The sequence below is a fragment of the Callithrix jacchus genome, chromosome 9 (genome assembly GCF_049354715.1).
Source record: "Callithrix jacchus isolate 240 chromosome 9, calJac240_pri, whole genome shotgun sequence".
NCBI lineage: Eukaryota > Metazoa > Chordata > Mammalia > Primates > Cebidae > Callithrix > Callithrix jacchus.
Genome location: NC_133510.1, coordinates 66,113,773 through 66,139,256, shown reverse-complemented (window position 1 = coordinate 66,139,256; position 25,484 = coordinate 66,113,773). Strand labels below are relative to the sequence as shown.

Below are 25,484 nucleotides of genomic sequence, written 5' to 3'. Positions count from 1 at the left end.
TGGCACTGAGCCGGGTGTGGTGGCTCACACCTGTAATCCAAGCACTTTGGAGGCCAAGGTGGGCGGATCACCTGAGATCAGGAGTTCAAGACCAGCCTGACCGACAAGGTGAAACCCTGTCTTAAAAAAGGAAAGAAAGAAACTGGCATTGGTACATTACGTTAAACTCCAGACTATGGGTTTCACTAGTTTTTCCACTGATGTGTTCTTTCTGTTCCAGGATCCCTTCCAGGGTGCCACATAGCATTTACTTATCATGTCTCACCAGTTGGCTCTGAGAGAGTTTCTCAGTCTTTCCCTTTTTTTTTCATAACCTTGACAGTCTTTGGGAGTATTGGCCAGATATCCTGTAGGATATCTCCCAATTGTTAACACTTAGCTTATGAGCTTACCTCCTAGAGATTGAAATTATCTACATCTATAATCTATTGAGATTATCTACATCTGGAATTTTTGTTTTTTCCTCCCAGCTTCCCAAGCTTATGGTGGAATTCTGTAAGAAAGGGAGGTTTGAGGCTGGGCACAGTGGCTCACACCTGTAATCCTAGTACTTTGGGAGGCAGAGATGGGTGGATCACAAAGTCTCCTGATCAGCCTGGCCAAGATGGTGAAACCCCATTTCTACTAAAAATACAAAAAAATTAGCTGGGTGTAGGCTGGGCATGGTGGCTCACACCTATAATCTCAGCACTTTGGGAGGCCAAGGCAGGTGGATCACAAGGTCAGGAGATCGAGACCATCCTGGCTAACATGGTGAAACCCTCGTCTCTAAAAAAAAATAAATAAATGAACAAATAAAAATTAGCTGGGCATTGTGACACACACCTGTAGTCCTAGCTACTCAGGAAACTGAGTCGGGAATTGCTTGAACCTGGGAGGTGGAGGTTGCAGTAAGCCATGATTGAGCCACTACACTCCAGCCTGGGCAACAGAGTGAGACTCCTTTTCAAAAAAAAAAACGGAAGTTTGTCTCTTCTCCCTCATTTATTTAGTCAATTTATATTATTATGTGTTACTGTGTATTGTATATGTGGATTGTAATCCAATACTATTTTGTTGCTCAAATTTTTTTCAGCTATGGCCATTGGGAGCTCTTTCATGTTGGCTCCTGTATCCCTTTGATATATCTATATTCTTTTGTTTTCTGATAACTTTTTTTTTTTCTCTGTTGCCCAGGCTGGAGTGCAGTGGCGCTATCACAGCTCATTGCAGCCTAAACCTCCTGGGCTCAAGCAGTCCTCCCACTGCAACCTCCCAAGTTAGCTGGACTACAGGCACTCACTGTCACAACCGGCTAATTTTTGTGTTTTTGATAACATGGGGTTTCACCATGTTGGCCAGGCTGGTCTCAAACTCCTGACCTCAAGTGATCTGCCTGCCTCAGCCTCCCAAAGTGCTGGGATTACAGGTGTGAGCCACTGCCAACATTCTCAATTACTTTATTCATTTGATTTCCCATTTCCTTTGTAAGTCCCTCAGCCCCTGGTAAACTCAGCTTTTATTTATTTATTTTTTTTTTGAGACAAGAGTTTCGCTCTTGTTACCCAGGCTGGAGTGCAATGTCGCGATCTCGGCTCACCGCAACCTTCGCCTCCTGGGTTCAGGCAATTCTCCTGCCTCAGCCTCCTGAGTAGCTGGGATTACAGGCATGCGCCACCATGCCCAGCTAATTTTTTGTATTTTTAGTAGAGATGGGGTTTCACCATGTTGACCAGGATGGTCTCGATCTCTTGACCTCGTGATCCACCCGCCTCGGCCTCCCAAAGTGCTAGGATTACAGGCTTGAGCCACCGCGCCCGGCCAACTCAGCTGTTTTGATTCCTTACATAGCCATTAGCAATATAACGTTTTAATATTTAACTTCATTCGTGTTTTTTGTTCTGGGATGTGTTTTGTTTCTACAGCCTTAAGTGAGCCCTTAATAGCTGCATCATGTATTCATTCAACAAACATTTATTGAGACTTTACTGTATGCTTAGTTTGAGGATTAAAAAGTTAAATAAGGCCGGGTGCAGTGGCTCATGCCTGTAATCCCAGTACTTTGGGGGACCAAGGTGGGTAGATCACTTGAGGTCAGTAGTTCAAGACCACCCTGGCCAACATGGTGAAACCCCATCTCTACTAAAAATACAAAAATTAGCCAGGCATGGTGCCAGACGCCTGTAATCCCAGCTACTCAGGAGGCTGAGGCAGGAGAAATCCTTGAACCCCAGAGGCAGTGGTTGCAGTGAGCCGAGCTCGTACCACTGCACTCCAGCCTGGGTGACACAGTGAGACTCGCTGTCAAAAAAAGTCCCTTATATTGACAATGAAAAAGTTTTTATTTTATTTTATTTTATTTTTAAAGGCTAGTCAAGGGAAGCATTGGGAGTGGAGAGGAACAAAGAAATCTGTAACTGGTTGTGATCAATTAGTTGTAAACACCACTGCACTCGGACCAGCCGAAAATCTTTTAAAAAGGCCCTGACACCAAGGACTTCATAGTTTCACCAGTAAGGCAGATACCATGAACTGCCAGTTTGCCAATCCTGACCGCATTTTCAGCAGATAATTTGCCTCTTAGTTCACAGAGAAAATGGAGTCTCAAATTTCCCTCTCCATACAGACATCTATTTTTCACCAATTTACTCCTTTTTTTTTTTGAGATGAATCTTGCTCTGTCGCCCAGGCTGGAGTGCAGTGACATGATCTTGGGGCTCACTGCAACCTCTGCTTCCAGGTTCAACCTATTCTGCTCCACCTTCCAAATAGCTGGGATTACAGGTGTGTGCCACCACACCTGGCTAATTTGTATTTTCAGTAGAGATGGGGTTTCACCATGTTGGCCAGGCTGGTCCCAAACTCCTGACCTCAAGTGACCCATCCACCTCGGCCTCCCAAAGTGCCGTGAGCCTCTGCACTCAGCCCCATCTTTCTTTTTAGTAGAGTAATTTTTTTTTTGGTAAGGCCGACCCTGCCACTTGTGCTCTCAACCTGTTTCTTTGACTTATTTTTGTTCTTTGTTGCAGTATCTTCTTTTATCTTCAGTCTCTCCTTGGTTCCCTTTTGTCAACCTATAAGCATGTTCAGGCCAGGGGCAGTGGCTCATGCCTGTAATCCAAGCACTTTGGGAGGCTGAGCTGGGTGGATCACCTGGGATCAGGATTTTGAGACCAGCCTGGACAACATGGTGAAACCCTGTCTCTACTAAAAATACAAAAGTTAGCCAGGCATGGCGGTGGGTGCCTGTAATTCCAGCTACTTGGGAGGCTGAAGCAGGGAGAATTGCTTGAACCTGGAGGTGGAGGTTTCGTGAACCAAGATCTCGCCATTGCACTCCAGCCTGGGTGACAGAGCGAGACTCTGTCTCAAAAAAAAAAAAAAAAAGCAGGCAAGGCTGGTGGCTCACGCCTGTAATCCAAGCACTTTGGAGGCCAAGGCGGGCGGATCACCTGAGGTCAGGAGTTCAAGCCCAGCCTGATCAACATGGTGAAACCCCTGTCTTAAAAAAATAAAAATTAAAAAAGAACAACAACAAAAAAGCATGTTCAAGTATTCCCCCTTCCCCCATTTTGAAAAACCTCAGCTTCCTCTTCAAGCTACCGATTAGTTTTTTCCATTTCCAAAGTTAGTGAAAGTAGTTTACACTCATTTTTCTCTTCCTTTATTCAATCCTCAGGCTACTTTGTGGGTTTGGTTTTTGTGTAATTTTTTTTTTTTTTTGAGACAAGATCTGGCTTTATTGCCCAGGTTGGAGTGCAGTGGTATCACTCTTATCTCAGCTCACTTGTACCTCCACCCTCTAGGCTCAAGTCATCCTCCCACCTCAGCCTCTCAAGTAGTTGGGACTACAGGAGTATACCATTACACCTGGCTAATTTTTGTGTTTTTTGTAAAGATAGGTTTTTTTGCCATGTTGCCCAGGCTGGTCTTGAACTCGTGAGCTCAAGTGATCCACCTGCCTCGGCCTCTCAAAGTGCTGGGATTACAGGCGTGAGCCATTGTGCCTGACCCAGGCTACTTTGTTCAGCATCCACCATTTACCAGAAAATTTCCCATTAGCATCAGCCATCTGGTTGCCAGCTCCAGTGATCTTTCAGTCATTAACCTCTTAGATCTCACTGCTTCAATGTGCTGCCTTTGACTACTATATCTTAGAGCTTTCTTCTCATAGAATACAACACTGATACACTCTTGGTTTTCCTTCAACATTTCTCTATTTTTTAGTCTCCTTCATAGCCACTTATTCCTCTGTCTCTTAACTATTTGTGTTTCCTGTCTTGTGTCCTTTTCTTTCTCTACCTTTTTCGCCCTTAAACAAGTCCCATCCACTCTAAGGATTATGTCCATGTTAATGACTCCCAGATTGGGAGCCCTAACTTTTCTCTTGGCCTGGAAGTCTGCTGGCTAGACATTTTCATATGGATATCCTCCAGATAAACTCAACATGGTAGAAGGGGAAATAATTCCTGTGTTTCAACATCTCCCTTAATAATATCACCCACCACTCCTTGATCACTCAACCTCAGAATCATCTTTTAGTTCCTTTCACCTACTATTCATTTGATTACCAATCCTGTCAATATTACCTAGACAGTATATAGCAAATTTTTACTCTTTTATTTTCATGTCCACTGTCCCAGTACTCACTGTGTTTGCTGCTTAGGTCTTGCAGCTGACCTCTTCAAACCCCAGTAGTCATCCATCTTCCACATTGCCACCAGGCCCCTGCCTAAAATTCTTTGCTTTTAGGAAAAGTCTAAGCTCCTTGATACATAATCGAAAGCCTTTCCAATTTGGTCTGTCTCTCTCTAAGGTGATTTTCTGCCTCATATCTCATACTGCTTCCTCCTCACTCCTTCCACCTCTAACACACAAGGCTTTGTGTTTATGTCTCTTTGCCTTTACTCTTGCCATTCTCTTTGCTTAGAACAGCTGTTCGCCTTTTACCATTGTGTTTACTTTTGAGATTATTTAAATATCCCCTTCTCTGTGAAACTCTCTGGGTACCCTTCTTCTCTTCTATGCCCTAGGAAGAATCTATTTGTATAGCCCTTTGCTCACGCATCTAGTAGGAAATAGTTTTCTGGTTGCTTATCTAATACATCTGCCTGTATTTCTACATTACGAGTTCCTGGAGGTCAGTAATCACATCTTTGTAGGCCCAGCACCTAATGAAATACATTTTTTCGGCAGTACACAGTGGCTCATGCCTGTAATCCCATTACTTTGGAAGGATAAAGCAGGTAGACCACCTGAGATCAGGAGTTCAAGACCAGCCTGGCCAACCTGGTAAAACCGCATCTCTATTGAAAATACAGGCCGGGTGCAGTGGCTCACGCCTATAATCCCAGCACTTTGGGAGGCCGAGGCGGGTGGATCACAAGGTCAAGAGATCAAGACAATCCTGGGCAACAAGGTGAAACCCTGTCTCTACTAAAGTACAAAAATTAGCTGGGCATGGTGGTGTGCGCCTGTAGTCCCAGCTACTTGGGAGGCTGAGGCAGGAGAATTGCTTGAACCCAGAAGGCGGAGGTTGCGGTGAGCCGAGATCATGCCATTGCACTTCGCCTGGGCAACAACAGCGAAAACTCCATCTCAAAAAAAAAAGGAAATACAAAAAATCTAGCCAGGCGCGGTGGCTCACACCTGTAATCCTAGCACTTTGGGAGGCCAAGGTGGGTGGATCACCTGAGGTTAGGAGTTCAAGACCAGCCTGGCCATCATGGTGAAACCCCATCTTTATTAAAAAAGAAAAATACAAAAAATTAGTCAGCCATGGTGGCAGGCATCTGTAATCCCAGCTACTTGGGAAGCTGAGGTCAGGAAGCTGAGGTCAGGAGAATTGCTTGAACAGGAGGCAGAGGTTGCAGTTAGCTGAGATCGCACTACTTTACTCCAGCCTGGGCTACAGAGCAAGACTGTCTCAAAAACAAAATACTTTTCAAAAAATTTAAATAGGCCAGGCGCGGTGGCTCACACCTATAATCCCAGCACATTGGGAGGTCGAGGCGGGTGGATCACGAGGTCAAGAGATCGAGACCATCCTGGTCAACAAGGTGAAACCCGGTCGCTACTAAAATACAAAAATTAGCTGGGTATGGTGGTGCACGCCTGTAGTCCCAGCTATTCAGGAGGCTGAGGCAGGAGAGTTGCTTGAACCCAGGAGGCGGAGGTTGTGGTGAGCCGAGATCATGCCATTGCACTCCAGTCTGGGTAACAACAGCGAAGCTCCGTCTCAAAAAAAAATTTTTTTTTAAAATAATATATGAGTACACAGGTTTGAGTAGCTTAGAAAAAAATAAATACATAAAAATAAAAAAAATTTTTTGTTTGTTTGTTTGTTTTAGAGCCAGGGTTTCACCATGTTGGCTGGGCTGGTCTCGAACTCCTGACCTCAGGTGATATTCCTGCCTTGGCCTCCCAAAGTGCTGGGATTACAGATGTGAGCCACTGCGCCCGGCCAAAAATTTTTTTTAATAAAAAAGTTTAAATAAATATGGGTGTCTCACTATGTGCATTACCCAGGCTAGTTTCAAACTCATGGCCTCCCAAAGAATTGGGATTACAGGCATGAACCACAGCGCCCAGCCTCTAATACCATCTTAACTCTAAAACCTAACAGCCCAGAGCAGGTATAGTTCCCATAAACCTGACTGGAATGTTTCTAGCTTGGAAAGAATTAGTTATTCAAAGCTCTGGGTGAGGAGACTGCCTTTCTGCCTGATCCTTACCCTGCTCCCACTCTGGAGGAGATAGTCTCCTGAGACATTCCAGACATAAGAAACTATTTCACCTTCAAACCTCCCCTCAACCCCCACCACACACAGCACCCCAGACTTATCTGATGTGGGAGCCAGTGAAGGAAAGTAGCTGGAAGTACAACATTCCACCTTACTGGCAAGGCCCTGCAGACTCCTGGAAGTGACCAAGAAAGGATGGGCGGCTGTCTCCACCCTGGTCATTCCTCTAGCTGGTGTTTCACAACTATTGTCTCTTCCTTTCATGTGCAGGTGCCCAGAAGAAAGACCCCAGAATCAAAAAGTCAGTCCTCAGGCCAGGGGCAGTGGCTCACACCTATAATCCCAGCACTTTGGGAGGCAGAGGCAGGCAGATCACCTGAGGTCAGGAGTTCAAGACCAGCATGGCCAACATGGCGAAACCCTGTCTCTACTAAAAATACAAAAAAAAATTACCTGGGTATGGTGATGTGCGCCTGTATCCCGGCTACTCAGGAGACTGGGGTACAAGAATCATTTGAACTCGGGAGGCAGAGGTTGCAGTCAGCCAAGGTTGTACCACTGCACTCAGGCCTGGGTAACAGCGAGACTTCATCTCAAAAAAAAAAAAGAAAAAAGAAAAGAAAAGAAAAAGTCAAAAAAAAAGAGAGAAAAAGAAAAGAAAAAGTCAGTACTCAGACTATCATCCCTGGTCTAAGCCTGATCATTCCAAGAAAAGGGTTTCCAGGTAGTCACTAGGGGGACAGAAAGCTAGGGAAACAGATAAATCCCCACTGACTCTAATCTCAGGGAGCCAGATGCTCACAGGTGTGGAAGTGATTACCTATTTCTGTTGTTTCTTTTCTTTTTCTTCTTCTTTTTTTTTTTTTTTAGACAGAGTTTCGCCCTTGTTGCCACGCTGGAGTGCAATGGCACAATCTTGGCTCACCGCAACCTCTGCCTCCTGGGTTTGAGCAATTCTCCTGCCTCAGCCTCCTAAGTAGCTGGGATTAGAGGCATGTGCCACCATGCCCAACTAATTTTGTATTTTTAGTAGAGATGGGTTTCTCCATGTTGGCCAGGCTGGTCCGAACTCCTGACCTCAGATGATCCGCCACCGCGGCCTCCCAAAGTGCTGGGATTACAGGCATGAATCCACTGGAGTTTCTTTTCTTTTTCTTTCTTTCTTTCTTTTTTTTTTTAGACAGAGTCTCGCTCTTTTGCCAGGCTGGAGTGCAGTGGCTGAGATCTCTGCTCACTGCAACCTACGCCTCCTGGGTTCAAGTGATTCTCCTGCCTCAGCCTCTCGAGTAGCTGAGGCTACAGGCACACACCACCATGCCCAGCTCATTTTTGTATTTTTAGTAGAAATGGGGTTTCAGCACACTGGTCAGGATGGTCTCGATCTCTTGACCTCAGGTGACCTGCCCTCTTTGGCCTCCCAAAGTGCTGGTATTAGAGGCGTCAGCCACTGCGCTTGGCCTATTTCTGTTGTTTTTTGCTCTGGGAAAGAGTCTGGTGGAGTTGGACTCCTCGGTCTCTATTGCAGAACAAGCCATAGCCCTTTCCTCCCATCTCCATGCTGAAACTCTCCACATCCTGTGCCTGCCCTTCACATTTTATAGTCCCTGCAGCTTAGTAAATGTACAAGGTGTACTATGTGTATTAGTCATCAGAGGAGGTACTTTCTGCCCTCTCACCGCAGCTGGGAATTTCTCTTCTGCTGACCTCTGGTGGTGATAGTTTGAATTGTACCCTCCCTTTTTAGTTGGTGGTCTGTTGGCCATCAATTAATGGTGCATATTTTCTCAACAATTTAAATTCAAATGTCCAAGTATAGTAGTAAGTGGTAATTTTTTTTTTTGAGACGGAATCTTGCTCTGTCGCCAGGCTGGAGTGTAATGGTGCAATCTCAGCTTACTGCAACCTCTGCCTCATGAGCTCAAGCAATTCTCCTGCCTCAGTCTCCTGAATAGCTGGGATTACAGGCACGAACCTTCGCCCCCAGCTAATTTTTGTATTTTGGTAGAGACGGGGTTTCACCATGTTGGCCAGGCTGGTTTTGAACTCCTGACCTCAGACGACCCACCGGCCTCAGCCTCCCAAACTGCTGGGATTACAGGCGTGAGCCACTGCACCCGGCCCAGTAATTTTTTTTTTCATTGTTGAATTTTGTATGTGTTTCAGGCAGTATGGTGGAATGCAAAGAAGAGAGCCTGGACTTTGGAGTCAGACTTGCCTAGGTTCAAATCCCAGCTCTTTCCTAGCTGAATGACCTTGGGCAACTTAGCTCAGCTCAATTTTTTTTTTGAGACAGAGTTTCACTCTTGTTACCCAGGCTAGAGTGCAATGGCACGATTTCGGCTCACCGAAAACTCCGCCTCCTGGGTTCAGGCAATTCTCCTGCCTCAGCCTCATGAGTAGCTGGGATTACAGGCACATGCCACCATGCCCAGCTAATTTTTTGTATTTTTTTAGTAGAGACGGGGTTTTACCATGTTGACCAGGATGGTCTCGATCTGTTGACCTCATGATCCACCCGCCTCGGCCTCCCAAAGTGCTGGGATTACAGGCTTGAGCCACCGCACCCAGACTCAATGTGTTTTTAAGAAATTCTGATAAATTGGCCTGGGCGTGATGGCTCATGCCTGTAATGCCAGCACTTTGGGAGGCCGAGGCATCAGATCACAAGGTCAGGAGTTCAAGACCAGCCTGGCTGACATAGTGAAACTTCGTCTCTACTAAAAAATACAAAAATTCTCCTGCATCAGCCTCCCAAGTAGCTGGGACTACGGGCACCCATCACTACGTCTGGCTAGACATGGCGATGGGTGCCTGTAGTCCCAGCTACTTAGGAGGCTGATGCAGGAGAATCGCTTGAGCCCAGGAGGCAGAGGTTGCAGTGAGCTGAGATTGTGCCACTGCACTCCAGCCTGGGTGATACAGCGAGAATCTGTCTTAAAAAAAAAAAAAAATTCTGGTATACTTTCTGATTCTTAAGTTTGGAAAACAAGGTAACCTCTAGTATGGGCTGTGAGGCATTCCTCTGCCCAAGCAGCTACAGATGTGAACCCTGAATATAAAGGGATCTTAGGCTAGAAAGGATCTTGGGCAGAGCTGAATGACTCTAAGCATTTGACCTCACTTTGGCTTCCTACTGAAAAGAGTCAACAGAGTCTGCATCTTCTTCCAAGGTCAGCAAAGGGCAGAGATTTGAAATTAGGCATCACTGGGTTCTCAGCTGGGCCTCCAAGGTCCCCTCCTCCCACTTTGCAGAGCAAAGAGGAGGCTGCAGAAGAGAAGAGGATATAAGATTGGTTCTCTGCTCCTCCCTTTCTTTCCCTGCTTTCCCCACACCCACCCTCTCCCCCACAGCAGCCTTCTCCCCCACAGAGGCTGGGAAAGGATGAGGGGGGCGGAGTTGGGGACTGAGGGATCAGAAGTCCCACGATGCCCTGTATCTGAAGAAAGCTTTGGCCAGGGGCAGCTGTGCTGGCTCATGCTCTCCTTCTCCTGCTGCTGCCATCCTCCAGCAAGATGCTTGGGTCTCTGGGGCTTTGGGCATTACTTCCCTCAGCTGTGGAAGGTAAGCGTCGACAGGGAGGGGCAGGGTCTTTCCATCCATCCAGCGAGGGAAAGGGGTGCTTGAAGCAACAGCCACCCCTTTGGAAGAGTGGTGAGTGGGCTGGGTGAGTGAAGATGAAGGATAGAGCCATGTGTCCCCATGGCAGGGCTCAGGTTCCAGGCCTCTGCTGACCCTGGTTCCTCCTGTGGCTTTACCATACTGACGCTGGGATGTGAAACATGTTTTGTCTGTTCTTTTGGCCACTTTTCGGCCTCTGCATTCACTCCCATCTTGAATCCTTTCCTTTCCCCATCCTGGGCCTCAGCACCCCCAAACAGGCGAACCTGTGTGTTCTTTGAGTCCCCCGGAGTGCGGGGAAGCACAAAGACATTGGGAGAGTTGCTAGATGCAGACCCAGAGCTCCCCAGAGCTATCCGCTGCCTCCACAGCCGCTGCTGCTTTGGGATCTGGAACCTGACCCAAGACCGGGCACAGGTGGAAATGCAAGGTGAATGGCAAAGTATATGGCAGGCAATAGCTAGGGTGGGAGACAGACACATCCTGGGGTGTGGGTGGCAGCCAAGGGGGAAGGGGAGAAATAGAATATTTCATGGTGGGAAAGAAAAGCCCATGAGAGATGGAAGGGATGCCTCTGAAAGAGAAGGGATTTATCCTCTGTTTCCACACCACTTTGTGCTTTCTTCCTTGCTCCTTCTTTCTCTCCTCTTCCCCTAATCCCACCCCATCAGGATGCCGAGACAGTGATGAGCCAGGCTGTGAGTCCCTCCACTGTGACCCAAGTCCCCGAGCCCACCCCAGCCCTGGCTCCACTCTCTTCACCTGCTCCTGTGGCACTGACTTCTGCAATGCCAATTACAGTCATCTGCCTCCTCCAGGGAGCCCTGGGACTCCTGACTCCCAGGGTCCCCAGGTCACCCCAGGTAGCCACCCAAGGGTACTGGAACCTGGTAGGGGCTGGGGCCCAGGTTAGGATGAGAGGTGGAACCAGTGCTAGTTCTCACCCTACTCCCACCCCATACTTTCCTCCTCCTGGCCTTGGGAAGTTGGTTACCCTGGTGACTGGGAGATAAGGGGTCTTGTGACCAGGGTGGGGGTGGGTTGAGAAGCAAACTCTCAGGAGGGGAAGAGCAGAGAGCAGGTTTGGGTCAGGGTTCACCAGCCTGCATTCTTGCCTTGATGTCCAGGTGAGTCCATCTGGATGGCACTGGTGCTGCTGGGGCTGTTCCTCCTCCTCCTGCTGCTGGTGGGCATCATCATCTTGGGTACTAATCCACCCCATCCCTCCCTTGTGACCCCAGATTGCCCCAAAGCTCTGACCCCTCTCCAGGCACCCCTGACCCCATGGTCTTGGGATCTCTGTAGCCTGATTCCCAGACTCCCATTACCTCTCACAAAGCTGCCTTTCCACAAAGTCCCCTTTCCTGTCCCCATGCATGCGCACCCTAACCCTAAGGCTCTTCTCTGTTCCAGCCCTGCTACAGCGAAAGACTTACGGAGTTCAAGGTGAGCCAGAGCCAGAGCCAGGGCCAGACTCAGCCAGGGACTGGAGTGCGGAGCTGCAGGAGCTGCCCGAGCTGTGCTTCTCCCAGGTGCCCCAGGGAGGGAAAGAAGGGCTCCTCTGGGCACTCCTGGAGGTTGTGCTGGGGAGGAAGCCTTGCCCTGGTATAGCTGAGAGGCCAACACTCAGCACAGTGTCCCTACCAGGTAATCCGGGAAGGAGGTCATGCAGTGGTTTGGGCTGGGCAGCTGCAAGGCAAACTGGTTGCCATCAAGGCCTTCCCACCGAGGTCTGTGGCTCAGTTCCGAGCTGAGAGAGCACTGTACGAACTGCCAGGCCTACAGCACGACCACGTTGTCCGATTTATCACCGCCAGCCGCGGGGGCTCTGGGCCCCTGCTAATACTGGAACTGCATCCCAAGGTGAGAGCATCAAGGAACGTATATGTGTGTATGTATGGAGATGGGGGCTACACAGCAGCTGGGCCCTGTTCACGCTTCTGCTTTAGATTTTCTCTTTTCTAAAACATTAAAAATGGCCACACAAGATAGCCCACACCTGTAATCCTAGGCCTTTGGGAGGTCAAGGTGGGTGGATCAGTTAAACCCGGGAGCTCAAGACCAGCCTGGGCAACATGAGAAAACCCCATAACTTCAAAACTACAAAAATTAGCTCAGCATGGCGTTGCACACCTGTAGTCCCAGCTACTCAGGAGGCTGAGGTGGGAGGATTGCTTGAGCCTGGGAGGTTGAGACTGCATGAGCCACAAGCATGCCACTGCACTCCGGCATGGAAGAGCAGGATCGTGCTCGCTTCAGCAGCACATATACTAAAATTGGAACGATACAGAGAAGATTAGCATGGCCCCTGCGCAAGGATGACACGAAAATTAGTGAAGCGTTCCATATATAAATTAAAAAAAAAAAACAGAGCAAGACCATCTCAAAAAATAATAATAGGGGCCGGGTGTGGCTCACACTGGTAATCCCAGCACTTTGGGAGGCTGAGGTGGGCGGATCATGAAGTCAGGAAATCAAGACCGTCCTGGCTATGGTGAAACCCCATCTCTACTAACATAAAAAAAAAATTAGCTGGGCGTGGTGGTGCACACTGTAGTCCCAGCTCCTCAGGAGGACGAGGCAGGGGAATCACTTGAATCCGGGAGGCGGAGCTTGCAGTGAGCTGCAATTATGCTACTGCACCCCAGCTTGGTGAAAGAGCAATACTCCATCTCAAAATAAAATAATAATAATAATAGGCTGGGTGTGGTGGCACATGCCTGTAATCCCAGCACTTTGGGAGGGTGAGGTGGGGGAATCACTTGTGGGCAGGAGCTCGAGACCAGCCTGACCAACATGGTGAAACATCATCTCTACTAGAAATACAAATATTAGCCAGGCATGGTAGCAAGTACCTGTAATCCCAGCTACTCAAGAGGCTGAGACACAGGAATCGCTTAACCCAGGAGGCAGAGGTTGCAGTGAGTTGAGATTGTGCCACTGCACTCCAGCCTGGGTGACAGAGCCACACTCCATCTAAAAAAATAATAATAATTAATAAAATAATAATAATAATAAATGTTAAAAATAATTAGGCTGGCTGGGCCTGGTGGCTAATGCCTGTAATTCAAGCACTTTGGGAGGCTGAGGCAGACAGATCATAAGGTCAAGAGATCGAGATCATCCTGGCCAACATGGTGAAACCCCATCTCTACTTTAAAAAAATACAAAAATTAGCTGGGCATGGTGGTGCACACCTGTAGCCCCAGCTGCTTGGGAGGCTGAGGCAGGAGAATCGCTTGAACCCGGGAGGCGGAGGCTGCAGTGAACCGAGATTGTGCTACTGCACTCCAGCCTGGTGACAGCAACACTCTGTCTTAATAAATAAATAAATAAATAAATAAATAGGCCAGTTGTGGTGGCTAAAGTCTGTAATCTCAGCACTTTGGGAGGCCAAAGTGGGCAGATTGCTTGAACCCAGGAATTCAAGAACAGCCTAGGCAACACTGTGAAATCCCACCTATACAAAAACCAAAAAATTGTCTGGGCATGGTGACACATGCCTATGGTCCCAGCTATTCAGGAGGTTGAGATGGGAAGAGCACCTGAGCCTGGGGAGGTCAAGGCTGGCAGTAAGCTGAGATTGTGCCACTGCACTCCAGCCTAGGTGACAGAGTAAGACCCTATCTCATAATAATAGTATTTATTATTATTTTTTAATTACATAAACAATACATGTTTATATATATGTGTGTGTGTGTGTGTGTATTTTTTTTTCTTTTTTTTTGAGACAAAGTCTTGCTCTGTTGCTCAGGCTGGAGTGCAATGGCACGAGCTCAGCTCACTGCAACCTCTGCCTCCTGGGTACAAGTGATTCTCCTGCCTCAGCCTCCCCAGTAGATGGGAGTACAAGCATCCACCACCTTGCCTGGCTAATTTTTGAATTTTCACTAGAGACAGGGTTTCACCATGTTGACCAGGCTGGTATCGAACTCCTGACCTCAGGTGATCCGCCCTCCTTGACCTCCCAAAGTGCTGGGATTACAGGCATGAGCCACTGTGCCCAGTCAAAAAAACCCCAAAAAACAAATTTAAAAACCCCAACATTGTTAAGGAAATACCTCCAAACATAGCCCTCCAAACTCATTCATATATTAATTCAACAAATAATTATGAACTATATGTCAGGCACTATGTTAGAAGGCAGGAAAAACACGGTTCCTGCCTTTACAAATCTTACAGACTAGCAGAGGAGACAGAAATGGATCAAGTAAACACAAGCGTCAAATGTCAAGTGTGCTAAGTGCTAGAAGACAGCACCACTGAACTATAAGAAAGAATAATAAGATGTGACTTGATGGGGAGAGCAATGAACAATAAGAAGAAGTAACAGTAGGCAGAGGCCAGCCACACCAGGCCCTATGGGCCTGCTAAAGATTTGGGACTTTTGGCTGGACACAGTTGCTCACACCTGTAATCCCAGCACTTTGGGAGGCTCAGGCAGGTGGATCACCTGAGGTCAGGAGTTTGAGATCAACCTGGCTAACATGTTGAAACCCTGTTTCTACTAAAAATACAAAAAATTAGCCAGGCGTGGTGACACGTACCTGTAATCCCAGCTACTTGGGAGGCTGAGGCAGGAGAATCAGAGAGGCAAAAGTTGCAATGAGCCAAGATTGCACCATTACACTGCAGCTTGGGTAACAAGAGCAAAACTCCATCTTGAAAAAAAAAAAAAAGGCCTGGTTCCGTGGCTCATACCTGTAATCCCAGCACTTTGGGAGGATGAGGTGGGTGAATCACCTGAAGTCAGGAGTTCAAGACCAGCCTGGCCAACATGGTGAAACCCCGTCTCTACTAAAAATACAAAAATTAGCTGGACATGGTGGCCCGTGCCTGTAATCCCAGCTATTTGGGAGGCTGAGGCAGGAGAATCACTTCAGCCCAGCAGGTGGAGGTTGCAGTGATCTGAGATTGCACCATTGCACTTCAGCCTGGGCAACAGGGCGAGACTACATCTCAAAAATTAATTTGGGACTATTTAAGCTTTTGTATAATTTCCCATCTGCTTCCTGCTAGGTATTACACTACATACTCTTTTTCTTTTTGTTTTTGAGATGGAGTCTCACTTTGTCACCCAGACTGGATGGAGCACAGTGGCATGATCTCGGCTCACTGCAACCTCTGCCTCCCAGGTTCAAGTGATTCTCCTGCCTTAGTCTCCCAAGTAGCTGGAATTACAGGAGTGTGCCACCATGCCCAGCTAATTTTTGTATTTTTAGTAGAGATGGGGTTTCACCTTGTTGGTCAGGCTGGTCTTGAACTCCTGACCTCTTCTTTTATTTACTTTTTCTTTTTACTTAAGAGTGAACATGATTGCTATAAACTTCTGACCTCAAGCAATCTGCCCATCTCAGCCTCCCAAAGTGCTGGGAGCCACCCTGCCCTTTCTTCTTCTTCTTTTTTTTTGGACAGAGTTTCATTGTGTTGCTCAGGTTAGGGAGCAGTGGTACAATCTCGGCTCACTGCAGCCTCTACCTCCTGGGTTCAAGCAATTCTGTCTCAGCTACCGAAGTAGCTGGGATTACAGGTGTGCTGTCACCACTCCTGGCTAATTTTTGTATTTTTAGTAGAGACGGGGTTTCACCATATTGGCCAGGTTGGTCTCGAACTCCTGACCTCAAGTGATTTGCCCACCTCAGCCTCCCAAAGTGCTGGGGTTATAGGCATGAACCACCCCACTTGGCTGCAGTGCCCACTTTAAACACATTTTCAAACTTACCCTTCACAAACACATTGTGAGGAAAGAATGATTATCCACATGGGGCTCAGAAAAGGAAAGTCATTTGCCCAGAATCTGCGTGACTCTAGAGCTGGCTCCTCATCATCTTGTCTATTGCCTCCTGTTTACCCCTCCATCAGGACTGTGTGTGTCTCTGTCCACGTGGGACAGCTCCCTATTGTAAGTAGTTCAACCTGTACAACCTGTTTCAGTGCTCAGATGCAGGGGCTTTCCCCTGGACTTTATCAGCACCTATAGCTTCTGCACCTCTGAAATCTTGAATTCTGGAAAATTCCCTCTTTGACCCATACCTCCTGGCCCAGCTCAAATATCACGTTTTTGTTTGTTAAAATTTCTGTGACTTCTCCAGGCAGGGTTAATCATTCTTGCTTTATTCCCCTCTGGACTCAGTTAATTTTCCCATCTTGGGGTTTACTGCATTCTTTTTACTTTTTCTTTTTTTTTTTTTGAGATGGGAGTCTTGCTCTGTCACCCAGGCTGGAGTGCAGTGGTGCGATCTCAGCTCTCTGCAGTCTCCGTCTCCCAGGTTCAAGTGATTCTCCTGCTTCAGCTTCCCAAATAGTTGGGACTACAGGCAAGAGCCACCATGCCCAGCTAATTTTTGTATTTTTAGTAGACACCGGGTTTCACTATCTTGGCCAGGCTGTTCTTGAACTCCTGACCTCGTGATCTACCCACCTCAGCCTCCTGAAGTGCTGGGATTACAGATGTGAGCCACCATGCCCAGCCTTTGCATTCTTTATCTCTCTTTTTTTTTTTTTCTGAGACCGAGTCTCTCTTCACCTCCTGGGTTCGAGCAATTCTCCTGCCTCAGCCTCCTGAGCAGCTGGCATTACAGGTACCTGCCACTACTCCTGGCTATTTTTTTGTATTTTTATTTATTCATTTTGTTCCTTATTCTAATTTTTTGTATTTTTAATAGACACAGAGTTTCATCCTGTTGGCCAAGCTGGTCTCGAACTCCTGACCTCGTGATTCTCTTGCCTTGGCCTCCCAAAGTGCTAGGATTACAGGTGTGAGCCACCACGCCCAGCCTTGCTTTCTTTATCTCTTACCTTCCCTGAGCCATCTTGTGCCTGAAGACAGATCATGGCCACTGAAGGTGCTCTATAACACTTGTTGAATAAGGGATTCTATTGCTTCTTTCCCTCCAATTCCCATTTTCCCTCCACCTGCTACTCTGTTATCCACTGGCTCTGCCCATCCATGTGTACACAGGCCTGACACCTCAGACAAGGTGGTTCGTGAGGGATGCCCGAATAGCTTACCTTGCCTCCTCTGTTTCCGTCTTTGCTCCATGTCTTCTGAGTCAGTATAAGCTGCTGGTTATTAATAAGTGACCCTGAGTCAGAGTGTTTGGATTCAAGCTCCACTCCTGCCTCATCAACGGATTCAAGCATGTTTCCTTAGCTCTTTAAGGAAAAGCTCTTCATCTGTTAAACCAGGGTGTGATAGGAGCACCTACCTCCTAGGGTTGTCACAAGGATTACAGGAGGCCACGTACACTGGGCCTGGACTACAGTAAGTGCTCAGTACCCTTGACCCAGAGTTACTATTTTTTCATGTCAATCGATGCACAATCTTACTTCTTCTACCTACTGTCTTGGCCAGCATCTGTCAGTGTGTCTGTCTGCTGGGGAGATGCAGGGAGAAGACTGTCAATTGATCTTGCTCCCTGAAATGGATCAGCTGCCTCCAGCTTTGTGTACTGTCCTCTTCTCTCTGCTTTTCCCCAGGGCTCCCTGTGCCTCTACTTGACCCGACACACTAGTGACTGGGGAAGTTCCCTGCGGATGGCACTGTCCCTGGCCCAGGGCCTGGCATTTCTCCATGAGGAGCGCTGGCAGAATGGTGGGTGAGCTGGGAATAGGGAGTCAAGGGAGCCACACTGCTATGTTTCTGATTCTCTCTTAGTTTGGAGGGGAAGGATTGGGTCAAAAGAGAGACAAATAAGATCCATGTTCTTCCAACCTTGGAATTCCCCCACAGGCCAGTATAAACCAGGTATTGCCCACCGAGATCTGAGCAGCCAGAATGTGCTCATTCGGGAAGATGGATCCTGTGCCATTGGAGACCTGGGCCTTGCCATGGTGCTTCCTGGCCTCACTCAGCCCCCTGGCTGGACCCCTACTCAACCACAAGGCCCAGCTGCCATCATGGAAGTGAGTTCTCCGGATAACCGGTGAGGCCCAGGATGATGGTGGTGCTGCTGATGGCAGTGCTGCTGTTGTGTGTTAATAGTTGTAGCAATGCCTGCAGCATTTGAGACACTGCTGAGTCTGTGGTTGCGGGGATATTGCATGGACCATTGCTGCAATGAGGGTTGCCACAGAGATGATTCTTGGCCCTTTGTGCCTTGCTCTTCAGGCTGGCACCCAGAGATACATGGCACCAGAGCTCTTAGACAAGACTCTGGACCTACAGGATTGGGGCATGGCCCTCCGACGAGCTGATATTTACTCTTTGGCTCTGCTCCTGTGGGAGATCCTGAGCCGCTGCCCAGATTTGAGGCCTGGTAAGGATGGGTGGTACCATTCCCCTCCCTGGGTACTCCCTGCCCATTCTAGGTTCACCCCAACATGACCTGGTCCCAAGAAAGCTCTGCTCTTCCCCCTCTTGGCTTTTCTACATGGTAGGCACCCCTAGGGCTAACTGACACCCATCCCCTCTACCTTTCTCCAGACAGCAGACCACCACCCTTCCAATTGGCCTATGAGGCAGAATTGGGCAGTACCCCCACCTCCGATGAGCTATGGGCCTTGGCAGTTCAGGAGAGGAGGCGTCCCTACATCCCATCCACGTGGCGCTGCTTTGCCACAGTAAGAGGCCCAGGCTGTTGGGCTGGGGACCTGGGGAGTGGGGGCTGGGCATGGGCTTCAAGAATGTCTCTGCCAGGGCCAGTCTGTCTATTCATATCTCCTCTAATCTCCCATCACTCCTTGTTCAGGCTTAGCTGGAACTGGGCAAACTTGCTCTCTCCCTCAGTTCATCTTCTTCCACTCTAAGTCTCACACAGTCCGTTCCATCTACCTGAGACACACACCTTCCTCCTGCTCAGCCTTGCCTAGCCTGCTCTTCTCTCTACCATCAGTTAGCTCTGTTCCTTAGTCCCCTCCTCCAGGAAGCCCTCTTTGGCTTTGTTCTTGCTCTGAGCTCTGCCCTGTCCACTCTCCTGTCAATTCAACAAGTCCCCATTCTGTCATGCATTGATAATGTTTCTGCTGTGACCCAATAAAAGGCAGTTCTGGGTATAAAGGGTGAAAGCAGTGGCCTCACAGTGAAAATTCCAGACTTTGCATCAATACTTTTTTTTTTTTCTTTTGAGACAGAGTTTCACTCTTGTTACTCAGGCTGGAGTGCAATGGCGTGATCTCGGCTCACCACAACCTCCACCTCCTGGGTTCAGGCAATTCTCCTGCCTCAGCCTCCTGAGTAGCTGGGATTACAGGCACGCGCCACCATGCCCAGCTAATTTTTTGTATTTTTAGTAGAGACAGGATTTCACCATGTCGACCAGGATGGTCTCGATCTCTTGACCTCGTGATCCACCCGCCTCGGCCTCCCAAAGTGCTGGGATTATAGGCATGAGCCACCACGCCCGGCGCATCAATACTTTTTTAACAGAATGTCCCTTCTCTTGCTATCTGATCTGAACTTTCCACTGCACAAGTCAGGTAGGTTAGCTAACAGAAACCAGGCATTACTTGCAGAAGACTCTGGTTCTCTGAGCAGAAAGAGAGTAATTTCCCATTAGCATATTAAGCTGTCAATCTATATTAGCTCCTCAGAGGAAATGGTGGGCTGTATGGAAGGGCCCCAGAGAGCCTGTTTCATAGAGAACAAGACTCAGAGGCCTGGAGTTTAGCAAGAGGGAGAGGAGGGAGGCTCCAGGAAAATCGGAAATGGAGTGTTGAAAACAGGAGAGTGATGGACATTGAAGATGCCTTTTAACCCTGAGGCCCACTCAAGCTCCCTAGGATCAACCCTCCCCCTGTCATTCCTCCCAGGACCCTGATGGGCTGAGGGAGCTCCTAGAAGACTGTTGGGATGCAGACCCAGAAGCACGGCTGACAGCTGAGTGTGTACAGCAGCGTCTGGCTGCCCTGGCCCATCCTCAGGAGAGCCATCCCTTCCCAGAGGGCTGTCCACATGGCTGCCCATATCTCTGCCCAGAAGACTGTACTTCAACTCCTGCCCCTGCCATCCTCCCCTGTAGGCCTCAGCGGAGTGCCTGCCACTTCAGTGTTCAGCAAGGCCCTTGCTCCATGAATCCCCAACCTGCCTGTACCTTTTCTCCCATGTAAATATGCAATTTATGTATAGTCAATGTACATGCCAACATAAATATGGCAATTGTATAGCTGTCTTGTCTGTCTCACCACTGCCTTTCCCACCTGCCGAATCCTTGGACTCTTCCACAGGCATCCAGTCCATGGCAGTTCTGACCAGTGACTGGGGGTAGGTATGCACCGGAAACAGAATAAAGTCAGCTTTCCTGACGCATATCCTTGGGCCTTTCTCTATTCCTGTAATCCAGGGACCCTCTTGTCTCTCTCCTCTTCCACCAACATTTATTTTTATTTATTTATCTTTTTTTTTTGAGACGGAGTCTCACTCTGACACCCAGGCTGAATTGCAGTGGCATGATCTCAGCTCACTGCAACTTCTGCCTTCCAGGTTCAAACAATTCTGCCTCAGCCTCCCGAGTAGCTGGAATTACAGGTGTATGCCACCATGCCCGGCTAATTTTCTGCATTTTTAGTAGAGACGGGGTTTCACTATGCTGTCCAGGCTGGTCTTGAACTCCTGATTTCGTGATCCTCCTGCCTCGGCCTCCCAAAGTGTTGGGATTACAGGCATGAGCCACCAAGCCTATGTATTTATTTTTTGGAGACAGATTATCTTTCCAGGCTGCAGTGCAATGACACAATCACCTTGTCCTCCCTGGGCTCTTGTGATCCCCCTGGCTCAGCCTCCTAAGTTGCTAGGGCCACAGGCATGTACCACTATACCTAGCTAATTTTTTATTTTTTGAAGAGATGAATTCTTGCCGTGTTGCCCAGGCTAGTCTCGAGCTCCTGAGCTCAAGCAGTCCTCCTACATCAGCCTCCCAAAGTTTTGGGATTATAGGCATGAACCACTGCACTCAGCATTTTAAATTGCTTATTATTTTTATTTTTGAGATAAGCTCTTGTTCTGTTACCCAGGCTGTGATCATTGCTTACAACATCCTTGACCCGCTAGGCTCAAGCGGTCCTCCCACCTCAGCCTCCCAAGTAGCTGGGACTACAGATGCACGCCACCACACCCAGCTAATTTTTGTATTTTTTTCATAGAGACAGGGTTTCGCCATGTTGCCCAGGCTGGTCTTGAACTCCTGGGCTCAAGTGAAGGATTTCCAAAGTGCTGGGATTACAAGTATGAGCCAGCACATCCAGCCTCAAAATTTATTTTTAAAGGTGGTATCTCATGGTGGGCACTGGGGAAAGAAAGGCAAACACAACAAAATCACTGCCTTAAAGGTGCTCAATGACCTGCACATCGCACTGTTGGGGTCCGGTACACTGTCCTAGGGGTAGCAGGAGAGACTTGAGCAGGAATGCTTCACAGAGCACGGGATGCTTGAACCATGTCTTAACTGAGCAGGAGTTTCCCAGAGCATGCTCTTGTCCCTTCCTGTGACCCAGCTCTCATCCACGTCCAGTTAGTTCTCAAGTCCCACTGAGGCTGCCTAGGCAGGGCCTACTTCTTTTTCTTTCTTTATATGTTTTTTGAGACGGAGTGTTGTTCTGGTGCCAGGCTGGAATGCAGTGGCAGGATCTTAGCTCACTGCAAGCTCTGACTTCCTGGTTCCTGCAGTTTTGTGCCTCAGCCTCCCGAGTAGCTGGGACTACAGGTGTGTGTCATCACACCCAGCTATTTTTTTTTTTAGTAGAGATGGGGTTCACCATGTTGGCAAGAATGGTTTTGATCTCTTGACCTCGTGATCTGCCCGCCTCAGCCTCCCCAAGTGCTGAGATTACAGGCATGAGCCACCATGCCTGGCCTTTTTTTTTTTTTTTTTTTTGAGACAGAATCTCGTTTTATTCCCTAGGCTGGATTGCAGTGGCTCAATCTTGGCTCACTGCAACCTCCACCTCCCAGGTTCAAGCAATTCTCTGCCTCAGCCTCTCGACTAGCTGGGATTGCAGGTGCGCACCACCATGCCTTGCTAATTTTTGTATTTTTAGTAGAGACGGGGTGTCACCATATTGGTCAGGCTGGTCTCGAACTCCTGACCTAGTGATCCACCCACGTCGGCCTCCCAAAGTGCTGGGATTACAGGTGTGAGCCACCGTGTCTGGCCAATCCCAGCTCTTTGGGAGGCTGAGGTGGATGGATCACAAGGTCAGGAGTTCGAGACGTCTGGTGAAGATGGTGAAACCCCATCTCTACTAAAAATACAAAAATTATCCGGGCACGATGCCTGTACTCCCAGCTACTCAGGAGGCTGAGGCAGAAGAATCACTTGAACCCGGGAGGCGGAGGTTGCAGTGAGCCAAGATTGCACCACTGTGCTCCACCATGGGCGACAAAGTGAGACTCCGTCTCAGAAAAAAACAAACAAAAAAAGAATGTGTATAACTAAGTTGTCGTAGACCTTAGAAAACCTTCCAAATTATTTCAAGTATTTTGCAAAAAGCTAATATAAAATACATCAAAACGTAGTAGTCTTTTTTTATTTTATTTTGAGACCATGGCTCACTGTCATCTAGACTGGAGTGCAGTGGCATGATCTTGGCCCACTGCAACTTCTGTCTCCCAAGCTCCAGTGATCCTCCCACCTCAGCCTCCTGAGTAGCTGGGAGTATGATATACACAACCACACCCAGCTAATTTTTGTATTTTTTGTAGAGACAGGGTTTCGCCATGTTGCCCAGCCTGGTCTCGAACTCCTGAGCTCAAGGAATCCACCAGCCTTGGCCTCTCAAAGTGCTGGGATTACATGCATGAGCCACGTAGCCCGGCCAAAATGTAGTCGTTATATAAGATACTAACGTTGGGAGAAGCTGGGTAAATTTTACAAATTCTTGTGTGTCTAAAACTATTTCAAAATAAAAGAATATCTAGGCAATACCACTCAGGACATAGGCACGGGCAAAGATTTCATGATGAAATCACCGAAAGCAATTGCAACAAAAGCAAAAATTGACAAATGGGATCTAATTAAACTAAAGAGCTTCTGCAAAGTGGAAGAAACTATCATCAGAGTGAACAGGCAACCTACAGAATGGGAGAAAATTTTTGTGATCTGACAAAATGTCTAATATCCAGAATCTACAAGAAACTCAAATTTATAAGAAAAAAACCAACCCCATTAAAAAGTGGGCAAAGGACATGAATAGACACTTCTCAAAAGAAGACATGCAGCCAACAAACTGCATGAGAAAAAGCTCAGCATCACTAACATGAAAGAAATGCAAATCAAAACCATAATGAGATATTATCTCATGCCAGTCAGAATGGTGATTATTAAAAAGTCAAGGCTGGGCCCTGTTGGCTTATTCCTGTAATCCCAGCATTTTGGGAGACTGAGGTGGGCGGATCACCTGAGGTCAGGAGTTTGAGACCAGCCTGGCCAACATGGTGAAACCCCGTCTTTACTGAAAATACAAAAACTTAGCCAGACGTGGTGGCACGTGCCTGTAATCCCAGCTACTCGGGAGGCCGAGGCCGGAGAATCCTTGAACCCAGGATGCAGAGGTTGTGGTGAGCCAAGATCAGGCCACTGCACTCCAGCCTGGCCAACAAGACCAAAACTCCATCTCAAAAAAAAAAAAAAAAAAAAAATGTCAAGAAACAACAGGCTGGGCCTGGTGGCTCACACCTGTAATCCTTTGGGAGGCCAAAGTGGGTGGATTGCTTGAGGTCAGGAGTTTGAAACCAGACTGGCCAGCATGGTGAAACTCCGTTTCTACTAAAAATACAATAAATAAATAAATAAACAAACTAACTAACTAACTAACTAACTAACAGGTGTAGTGGCAGGCACCTGTAATTCCAGCTACTCAGGAGGCCAAGGCAGGAGAATTGCTCAAACCTGGGAGGCAGAAGTTGCAGTGAGCCAAGATCTTGCCACTGCACTTCAGACTAGGCAACAGAGCAAGATTCCATCTCAAAACAAAAAACGAACAAACAAACAAAAAACAAAAACACAAACCAGATGCTGGCAAGGTTGTGGAGAAATAGGAACATTTTTACACTATTGATGGGAATGTAAATTAGTTCAACCATTGTGGAAGATGATGTGGTGATTCCTCAAAGATCTAGAGCCAGAAATACAATTTGACTCAGCAATTCCATTATTGGGTATATACCCAAAGGAATATAAATAATTTTATTAAAAAGATACATGCATGCATATGTTCATTGTGGCACTATTCACAATAGCAAAGAGATGGGATTAATCCAAATGCCCATCAAGGATAGACTGAATAAAGAAAATGTGGTACATATATACCATGGAATACTATATAGCCATAAAAAGGAATGAGATCATGTCCTTTGCAGGGACATGGATGAAGCTGGAAGCCATTATCCCCAACAAAATAATGCAGGAACAGAAAACCAGACACCATATGTTCTCACTCATAAGTGGGAGCTAAATGGTAAGAACACATGGACACAGGAGGGGAACAACACACACTGGGGCCTGTTAGAGGGAGGAGCAGGGGGAGGGAGAGTATTAGGAAAAGTAGCTAACATATGCTGGGCTTAATACCTAGGTGATGGGTTGGTAGGAGCAGTAAACCAGCATGGCACACATTTAACTATGTAACAAACCTGTACATCCTGCACATGTACCCCAGAACTAAAAATAAAAATTAAGGGAAAAAAGTTTTTTGTTTTTTTTTTTTGAGATGGAGTTTCGCTCTTGTTACCCAGACTGGAGTGCAATGGCACAATCTCGGCTCACCGCAACCTCTGCCTTCTGGGTTCAAGCAATTCTCCTGCCTCAGCCTCCGGAGTAGCTGGGACTAGAGGCGTGCACCACCAAGCCCAGCTAATTTTTGTATTTTTAGTAGACACGGGGTTTCACCTTATTGACCAGGATGGTCTCGATCTCTTGACCTTGTGATCTATCCGCCTTGGCCCCCCAAAGTGCTGGGATTATAGGCGTGAGCCACCACGTCCGGCCAAAAAAAAGTTTAAAATATTTCAAAGGCTTTAGTTTAATATGACAAATTTGGCATAAAATTTTTTGTCTTTAAATTTTTTGTATCCCACTTTTTTTTTTTTTTGAGACAGAGTCCTGCTGTGTCGCCCAGGACACTATCTCAGCTCACTGTAGCGTCTGCCTCCCAGGTTCAAACGATTCTCATGCTTTAGCCTCCCCAGTAGCTGGGATTACAGATGCGTG

General features: G+C 47.5%; 1 protein-coding gene and 1 non-coding gene across 2 annotated transcripts; both read left to right on the top strand.

Annotated features, from left to right (window-relative positions):
- The first annotated feature begins 10,235 nt into the window (after positions 1-10,235).
- Positions 10,236-20,587, top strand: AMHR2 (anti-Mullerian hormone receptor type 2). Its single transcript, XM_078338158.1, has 11 exons — positions 10,236-10,284; positions 10,589-10,771; positions 11,013-11,204; positions 11,469-11,546; positions 11,755-11,873; positions 11,989-12,204; positions 17,821-17,935; positions 18,074-18,246; positions 18,452-18,599; positions 18,767-18,903; positions 20,092-20,587. The coding sequence occupies exons 1-11, from the start codon at positions 10,236-10,238 to the stop codon at positions 20,386-20,388; spliced, it is 1,707 nt and encodes a 568-aa protein (XP_078194284.1). The 3' UTR covers positions 20,389-20,587.
- Positions 12,588-12,694, top strand: LOC118144561 (U6 spliceosomal RNA). The gene has a single exon (XR_004729329.1). It is a non-coding gene; the product is annotated as a U6 spliceosomal RNA (small nuclear RNA).
- Positions 20,588-25,484: the final 4,897 nt, after the last annotated feature.